The sequence below is a fragment of the Cupressus sempervirens genome, chromosome 5 (genome assembly GCF_028749045.1).
Source record: "Cupressus sempervirens isolate cs-2001-9-10 chromosome 5, ASM2874904v1, whole genome shotgun sequence".
NCBI lineage: Eukaryota > Viridiplantae > Streptophyta > Pinopsida > Cupressales > Cupressaceae > Cupressus > Cupressus sempervirens.
Genome location: NC_143122.1, coordinates 664,395,860 through 664,405,730, shown reverse-complemented (window position 1 = coordinate 664,405,730; position 9,871 = coordinate 664,395,860). Strand labels below are relative to the sequence as shown.

At 36.4% G+C, this 9,871-nt stretch overlaps 1 protein-coding gene across 1 annotated transcript in view; it reads right to left on the bottom strand.

The window, feature by feature from the left end:
- Positions 1–2,712: 2,712 nt before the first annotated feature.
- Positions 2,713–9,871, bottom strand: part of LOC149557664 (DNA repair RAD52-like protein 1, mitochondrial) — a 67,551-nt gene continuing 60,392 nt past the window's right edge. The window contains exons 3-4 of the mRNA XM_089832253.1: positions 3,463–3,557; positions 2,713–3,242 (exon numbers count right to left, since the gene is read on the bottom strand). Of these exons, the coding sequence (XP_089688379.1) occupies positions 3,081–3,242; positions 3,463–3,557 (257 nt within the window). The 3' untranslated portion in view covers positions 2,713–3,080. The remainder of the gene's footprint in view (positions 3,243–3,462; positions 3,558–9,871) is intronic.

The window sequence follows — 9,871 nt, the reverse complement described above, 5'->3', positions numbered from 1 at the left end:
CATCTATATATTCATTTCAGTTATTTTTCCTTATTTTGCCTTCTGATTTGATCAATGTCATTTGAGGACACTCGTACAAATTATTGTATTCTTAGGATTCACCATATCTTGTGTCTTATTGTACATGTACTAATCTGATTAAAGTGCCATGGGGAGTTGATGTTTTGTCTTTGTTTGTCATCTTCATTTGCCTAATGAGCTTCTCTTATGTGACATTAGCCACATGGCGTGTTTGAGATTGATCACCTCAATACATACATATGTACTCTTTTGTGCATCTTGATAGTGGTACCTTGACATGCAATTCTTTTGGCCCACTTTTCCAGTTGCTTGTCACCTCACCCCTATCTGCATTAGGGGGATTCTTCTGTTGTTTCTCATGCTTCCTTGGTTCGATGGACTAAGCTATGTGTTTAATATTTTGTTCCTATGTACTAGGTGGATGCAATGACTGCGTAGCTATACATTTCGATGAGATGAATCATTTACCATATAGACACTCTTCTTTTTGTTCTTACTTTGGTTGCAATCTTCCATGTTTGATTGATCAGCTCTTCAGGCTTTGGTGTTTCATGTCATCTATATCTTCGAGTTCAATTGTTTGCCTTTGTGTGTATCCGCATTCGATGCAAATTATAGTCTTCTCTACCTGGTCAAGATCTATTTTAGTGGAGGTTCTTTAAATTAACATTTACTTTTGATAGCGCTTTGCAGCTTCTATATGCTTCAGTGGTGTTCTTCATTATCATCTTTTATTCCTATCTTCTACAACATTCCCTAGTTTGGAGGCTTCTTCAATCCTTCACTAGTTTTTTTCAACATTCTTTCCATCTCTTTTTGGAGTAGGGTTTTTCCCATATTGTTTTTTGTCTCCTCTTTTTAGACATTTGTTTGTGCTTGGGTACCTCATAAAGCTTTGTTGTCAAGACCCAAATTTACTTTCAGTAGTAGTTTCTAGGTTTTTAGTTGCTTCTTAAGTTTATCTTAATAGGGTTGTTAGAGTAATAAAAAAAATTCTTATTAATTAAATTATATTGATTAATTATTCATTTATTATCTTTAATTAACTTAAACCTAACTTTGGGCATATAATAATTAATTCTTTTATTATCATGCAACCTAAGTTAGTTACCTATTAGGCTTTTGATCTCCTTTATAAGGACAATCTCTCTTTGTAATTAAATATTCATTCACTTTTGATAATAGCCATCTCCTTTTTGCTCATCAAAATTTGTCTCATCTATGAATATGAAAATTTCAACCTCCATAACTTTTGCTTCTCTTTTTGTGATTAGATGTTTGCATGCAAGTGATTATTGGGAGCTGTGGGGTTGATCTTTCATCAACTTCAATATTTCATTTTAAGGAGAAATATCTACATTTATTATATTAAACTCATACCTATAGAGGACTTGATAGAAATATGTAATAATCTTGTAATTAAATTAAATAATAATTTAACAATTTTTCTTTGTTTATTTATTATATTAATAATATTATTTATTTAATTTTTTTAGCATTAATAATATTTCATTATTTAATTACTAATCAAAAAAATCATTATTTAATTATTATTCAAATTCCATTTAAAACAATTCCATTGCCAACAAGATTCCCGTAAAGATTGTTTGACAATTGTGCAGAGCATGATGTGCAAACAACAACTAGGATCTCATGGAATGGGGCTTCCTTCAAAATAGACTCAATGGCCATTGAGATTTTTAACGATTTTTTTACGAATGTTAGAGGGTGAGTAGTCATATGAGTCATATAATGTATTCTAGCTTAAAAGTTATGGCCTATATATTTGTAAAAGTTCAGGAGATTTTAAATTTTTAAAATATTTAAAAAAAGAGAAATTTGTTTTCCTTGTAAATTTTATTTTTTAAAGTAGGGAAAGATGAGCAAATCGTTGACATGTGACAAGACTTTCCCTAAGCTGGTGGGATTAGTCCCAGCATCTTTTCAGATGCTCAAATTAAGTGGATAAAAAATAGATGCTCCTACTTCAAAGTAAAAGATTCTATATAATCATTTAGCCCCAAAAAAAATCTCATGAGACCTCTCTTATTTTTTAAATACAGCCAAAGCCCCCTACATGGACCCTTGCCTTGTAGTTCCAAGTAGGTCAGATAAAAAAATATTTAGCCTTATTCCACTTTGACATTCAGGAACCAAAATACTTCAGCCAATTTAGAATATTAAAAATCATTTTTTTCATTAATTATTCACCAAAAGTTAGGTAGTTATATGTTCCAAAGAGTGCAGTGGAATTTGATTCAGGAAAACACAAAATTGAAATTGTAGAAAATGCAAGAATTAATCATCAACAGAAACTCAACAGATGCAATAGTAACCTGCCGTGGTGGTAAATTTGGAAATGAATTATTATTATTAATTTATTATTGCACCATATTCTTGGAAAGATAATGACTTCACATGTTAATATAAATTAGAATCGATATTACGTATACAAAGAGGAAAGCTTGCACAAAATTCCAAATCGCTTCAAAGTATTCACTACACGTATTGTAAAAACAAAAGTGGCATAATGCAGGTATCTTTTTATTCTGTTCCAGAGTTTGAAAGTTGGTTGCTACAATTTACAATAAAAACAGTGACAGAAGCCCTACGTTAGATCCAAGGCCCGTACCATCTGATTAGAGAAGACATTTAGCAAGATTATGCTCAGGATTCAAACCACACAACGAATTTGAAAAGAAACCAAACACAAAATTAGTTCATAGAACTCCAAGAATTAGTACCTACACAAAGTTTAGTTTTCTTTTTATAGACAGATATGCATATCTCATATACGACAGCACTTGGCTCCGACTTAAGAAATGCTGGAAATCCAAAAACCAGCTAAAATCCAATCCAATGTAGCATGCAAGACTGGTCAACTTGTTTCAAAATGGATCGCCTATTATCTAAAGCTATATCTTTACTCCTCACGACATTAACAAAGTGCAAGTTAACTATATACATTACAAAAATTTATCATTCTATCATAAACTTCCACGGTGGAAATAAAGCATGATTCAAAACTCTCAATTTTTTGTGGACAAAATATGAGGCTGTCAGGAGCCAGAACTGGGTGGATTCAACTCTTCATGATAAAGATGAAGTCCAACCCCAAAACGAGCACATGCTCGACGGAATGCCATTGATTCAGCTTTTTGTACAGGATCCCCACGATCTGTGTCATTCATGGAGGCTGTGCCAATTGATTCTCGATGTGCCTATTCATAAGAAAATGAGATTAAATTAGTGCAGCACCCAAAAAAAATCCATCTATGACGTGAAAATTATGTAGCATTCAAAATTTGTACATATTTGGAATAGAAAGATATCTAATGCAGTTTTCGCAAAAAAAATCCTATAAAATGACTATTAGACGCACCTGCAGTAACATAATATCTGTGTGCATTCTTGGAAAAAAAAAATGATTCTATTAATTACCTCGCCATCAGCCCCACAGATTGTCACACGATAAACTACTGAAACAGAGTTGCCATCATTTGAGTAGGTAACCGCACGAACCTCTCCCGACCATTCTGTGAGAAAAGGAATTGCATTCTATTGGAGAAAGAAAAGGCTTTTACAGAAACTACTAAGAAGAGAAATTTTATTTCAAAATAAGTAATAGAATAATTTTACTTCTGGTCTGAAACCTATCAACATATTGGTCTAAAAGGTATCACACCTCCTTGATAGAACATCCAAGTGGAGTTCAATTCACGTGTATGTTCTTCCTAACTAATCTAACCATGACATACCTACTGAGATATGCTAATGATGCATCAAATAGCTTGTGTTTATTGCCTCACTCCCATCGTCTTGTAAAAGGTCCAGCTCTTTACAAATTTCATATGCTCACAATATTTATAAGTAAAAATTTGGGTCCCAATGTTCTGAACCCAACTCACATATGAATTGAATAGATAAAACGATCAAACCTCGTCAACTTTGAAAGACGCAGAAAAATTCAAAAAACTAAATACCATCCATTATTCAAGAATGAAAGCAAATTCAGCAAGGCAACTCAAAGCCTTTCTCATTGCATATGAAATACCTAAAGATTATCAAAAGCTTCAATAATTATTTTCTTATTTTTATCAACTACCTCTTCTACCAGGTTTGACATGACACGAAATTTCATTATTAAAGAATAAATCATGCTGACTTGACAGCTTAACCAGCAACAATTGATGCCTGCAAATTATCGATTACCTCCAACTAATTTCACTCATAATTCACCTGGATTCTCTCATTTGATTTTCAAAATTTGAAGGCTCACATCAGAGCTAAAATTGGCAAAAACAGAATATCGTCCAAGGTGTTGCTAACCTCCTTTTACCTGTTAACTAAATTTCCATCATAATCTCCAATAATAGAACTGTTTGCTTGCTGGAATTGTACAGAATTACCAAGAACTTTACTAAATTGACTAGGAATTTATACTGCATGGACATGCTGAAAATGTAGTACCTAATACACTAACCAATATCATTACTCTACTTGCGGCACTGCTTAGAAAATACCAATGTTGAATGGTCAATCATGTTACTAAATCAAAAAAATATTAAGGTTTATAAACTCCTTAAAATAAATTTTGTAGCCTCCATTGTAGATTAAGTGACAATGAATTCAAATGCCATAATTAGGAATCAATTTATTGTACAATGACTTTTGTTGGTTAACGAATGCTATAATTGTGTGTATCAAGTCAAAACCAAGACCCGCAATGCCTGAAATGGTGAATGAATTTACTGTTTGACATTTACCTAAGATAGGGGATTAATTTCCATATATACCTCATCTTCAAATGCGATACCTTATTCACCGATGACACCTGATTCCAGTACCTTTTCTTGTCACAAATGGGTCCAGTTCCAGTTCAATATTCTTTTTCCAACAAGGGAGAGCGATGGGGTACGGATGCGAGCAGAGGGTAGAGCGATGGGGTACTTTGGGTGCGTCCAGAGGGCAGAGCGATAGGCAGAATGGTGGTCAGACCTGGCAGAGGAATGGCAGAAGACAGCCTTTGAAATCGCATAGTCAACTTTTTAACAAATTCTGTTTGGAGCAGGGTATTCAATCCCAAAATGGACAAGGGCCTCTGAGTAGGTGCAAGTTTCACGATCATAGTCAGAGTAATGAACACCTTGATCCCGAGCGCTATCTCTCATTTGCGTTTAAGGCAGGTCCATTTGCCCAAAAAAATTTGCCTGTAATAGATAATATGGCCCAAGCTGAAAGGAACACTTTTATGAAGATTTTTAGAGGGAAATTTTCTGGCCAACCGGCAAAACCCTTTTTTGTTAACCCTAGATACCATGTCAAAGCACCTGTACGAAAACCACGAGCAGGTCATCAGCAGAGGGAACAAGAGATGATTATGACTGGCAAGACTCGTTTACAGGACAAGTCGGATAGTCACACCACACTTAATGGCACTTCTACTTTTGAAAATGGGGAATCGTCAAAACAGGCAGCCAGAAGACAGCAGCAACCTTTAAACAGGTCCTCACTTCTTCAGATGGGGGTGTCTTTAAAAAAAGAAAAGTGTGCAGGAAAATTTTTCAAACCAGCCCCAATCTCGTTTCAATAGATCATGCAAATTTTTCAGTCATCAAAAATTGGGTAATACCTACCATAACCATCAGCAACCAATATTTGATATATGTGAAGGCACACCGCCTGGATCTCCTGTGATGATTCACTATTCTCCTGCTCCTAGCTTGACTAATGTTGAGACAAATAAGCAGCTGGCGACTTTTAGAGCACCTTTCAAACCAAACAACTCCTCACAAATCTGGCAGGTCAAAAAGGTGCAGATTCACCCAGAATCACAGATTTGTTATCAAGATCCTCATGCTGTGTCAACTATTATACTTCCGGATCACCTGCTGCAAGATCAAGTGCACCTCTTTCATGATAAAGCTCTAATAGGTAAGTCCTCAAAATCTGAACTCACTATTGATGTTATAAAGTCTTGGGCCTTCCAGAGCTCGCCTGGCTTGTCAGATATTTTTTGGCTGAATGATGATTTGGGTTATATTCTTGCTAAATTTGAAACCTCTGAAATGAGAGATGTTATACATAAAAATAAAAGTTGGTTTTGTAAAGGGTTGGGGCTTTTTACTTCGATATGGACTCCAAATATTAACTTTAAAGGAAGATCCTCTTTATTCTTTCCAATATGGATTGTGTTGCCTCAACTACCTCTAGAATATAGAGATTTGGATATAATCGAGATCATTGCAAATAGGCTTGGAATATTTGTCAAACATGATCTAAATCCCCTTTGAGCAACCGCACCAAGAGGTCAGAGTGTGCATCCTCCTTGATCCAGCAAAAGGTTTACCAAAACACATTTCCCTAAATTCAAAATGGGGACACTGGGAACAGGAAATTGTTATTCAGGATGAAAAGACCATTATGTTATTCCAGCATCAGTTAGAGCATTTCCCTGTCCACAGTAATTCTCAAGCTACCTGACAGCCGGCAGTGTGCAAAGATCATTGTACAAACACCAAACAGTGTTCAGTTCATTCGGTCCTGCACAGCTCTAGGAACAAGGAAGATCTAGTTCCAATAATCAACCCTACACATACTGCTCCTCTCTCTCTCCATTCCTATGAGACATCCATTTTCTTCTTCTTTGTGGTTAGATACATTCTTCTATGCTACTACAATTCCAACAAGACCCCTCTACTAGGATGGAAGCAGGTAACTCCACAAAATATAGAAATGGATTGAGTTGTTCACCAGCTTACATTCTGTGAATCCCCACTTCAAATGCCAGCTATTCATGATGTCCTTGACAAAAAAGCTTTAATTAACCATCGACTCAAGAACTTATCAGATCAGTTATTGACAGAGTTAGCCACTAAAATCATATATGAGATAGCAGAAGAAGAAGGCTTTATGATGCACATTGCTGGTCACAGTACAGTTGATCCTCAGGTGATGGGAGATGATGTCATAAAGTGTGATTCTTCTGATATGGAGGGGCAATCACAAGATGTTCAGCGTCCTTACATAGCAAGCAGTGTCAACTTTGATTCAGATTCCATAAGTAGCTTTCATCTACCAGCAGAGCAACCAGAGGTAGTCTCAGATCTTGGTCATGTACCATTGGACTTTCAGCAAGGGAAGCAGGGCAGCTCTTATATCAATTCTATGGACTCTTCTCCTATTTTGGAAGATGATGTCTCTTCCCAAACTCGTGAACAGATCCGTAATAACACATTTACTGACCCAGAAGCCACCCAAGATGTTATTATTCAGGACAACATAGTGGAAATGGAAACAAATGTCTTGGGAGTAAAAGCCTCTAAACGGGTCTTATGATCATAACCTCACCCTTTCAATTGAGCAGACACCCCTACAATGTTTACAGGATAAGGCTACTCCGAAAAAGAGAGGCAGAAAACCAAAAAGTAACCTTATCAAACAAGAAATAGCAGCGGGCATCCAGTCAACACTGGATGGGAAATTCACACCTTCTAAAAGATTGACAAGGAGAACTAAAGGTTCTCCTTGTCAACAATGAAGATCATCTCTTGGAATGTCAGGGGCTTAAATGCCCCTGACAAAAGAAAGAGAATCAAGCAAGAGCTAGATTCTTTAAAACTGAATATCATATTCCTTCAAGAAACCAAGATGTCTTCTAATACTTTTGACAAATCAATTGGTACCTGGTCAAACTGGAAATCTGTCCATAGCACAGCAGCTGGAGCTTCAGGAGGGCTAGCTCTACTATGGGATCCAAAGTCAATACAAGGACAGATTTTTCAATTGAAAGATAATTGGCAAGCAATTAAGATAGCCCTCTTTGGCTTAGACACCCTTCTCTTCAATGTTTACGACCCCACATCAACAGTGGATAAACAGAGATTATGGCAGGAACTAACGGATGTGGTTCAGCAGCAAATAGACCCTTATGTCATAATGGGTGGAGATTTTAATGCTATCCTTAAAATGTCAGAAAATACTGGTGGCATTTCTCCTCCACTCAGAACAATTCAAGATTTTTCAGGCTTTGTTTAAAATAATTGCCTTGTGGATATAGAGCCATCCAGTGGTACATTCACATGGACAAATAAAAGAGCAAACTTTTCACGGATAGCTGTCAGATTGGATAGATTCCTGCTATCACAGAACTGGAAACTAAAAAATGTCACATGTCAATCAGCAATCATGCCTCATCCAGGGTCTGATCATTTTCCTATCAGCTTGCTAGTGAATTTGGCAATACCATCTCAAGGACTTTGACAGAGATCATCTTTCAAATTTGAAATAATGTGCTTGCGACATCCAACTTTCCTCCCCTTACTTAGGCAATGGTGGGCTTCTGCGCCAGTTATTGAGGGAACTAGTATGTATAAGTTTGATCACAAAATGAAGCATATGAAAAAGCAGATTAAGAAATGGAATAAAGAGGTCTTTAAAAATATCTTCAAGGAAAAAGAAGAGGTAAAACAAAAATTGGAAGCCATATATAGTAATATTATTAAGCAAGGCATGGATAAAGATTCATACAATTCACAGAAAACTCTCCTGCAAGATTGCGAGAAAATTTGTTGTAGAGAAGAGGGGTGCTAGTGGCAAAAATCACGAGAATTGTGGTTAAGGGAGGGGGACAGGAATACGATATATTTTCGTTCTTCAGCAAAACAAAAGGCAGCAGTTAATCATATCTTTTCTATCAATAATGCGTAGTCAGGTATCTCTTTATCTGATCCACAAAGCATCCAAGAAGGTGTCAGATACTTTAAATCCCTTTTAGGCCCCCCACAGACTCCAGATTTAGTACCCCCAACAATGGTGGAATTGTTAGAGACTATTCCGACGTTAGTTTCAGCAGCAGATAACTACAAGCTCATGGCCCAATTCACAATCCAGGAACTTAAAACTGTGGTCTTCTCCTTGCCTCCAGACAAAGCACCTGGACCAGATGGGTTTACAGCGCTATTTTTCCAATCATGTTGGGATTGGATTGGATGGGACTTGTTGGGGGTACTAGAAGAATCTAGAATTAGCAAATCTATGTTAAAGAGCTTCAATGCCACAAATATTGCCATTATTCCCAAGGTCAACACACCCAAATCTTTTGCAGAATTCCAACCAATTTCTCTATGTAACACAATTTATAAGATCATTAAAAAGGCAATATACCTCAGAATGCAGTACCTCATCCCCCAACTTGTATCACAACTACAAGGAGATTTTGTACCAGGTAGAGAAACTATGGAAGGTGCTCTAGTGGCACATGAAACTCTCCATTCCATTAATACTAGTAAAGCATCACACTCTGTCATCAAACTGGATATGATGAAGGCATATGACAGAGTTAATTGGGCATTTTTGCTTAAAGTTGTGCAAAAATTTGGGTTTTCAAAAGGCTGGTGTAAATGGATCAAGGTGTGCATTTCAGGTGCTGGATTCTCTGTATTGATAAATGGGGTGCCAGCAGGTTTCTTCTCTTCCACACAAGGTATCAGGAAGGGTGATCCTTTATCGCCAGTGTTATTTATCCTTATGGCAGAATCATTTAGTAGGCTGATTCAGAATAAACATGCTCTAGGTTGTTGGAAAGGAGTTCAGATTGGACAGATTGATATCTCAGTGACACATTCCCTCTTTGCAGATGACACTTTACTCCTTGGGGTGTCTAGCATGTTAGAGGCTAGGCAGATTAAAAAGGCATTGGACCTTTATTCAGCAGCTTCAAATCAAAAAGTTAACCCTCATAAGTCTAAAATATATCTGTTCAATAGTAATCAGATTATATCCAATATAATTGTTAAACTACCTGGTTTTTCAATTGACTTCCTACCATCTGTTTACCTTGGTGTTCCTT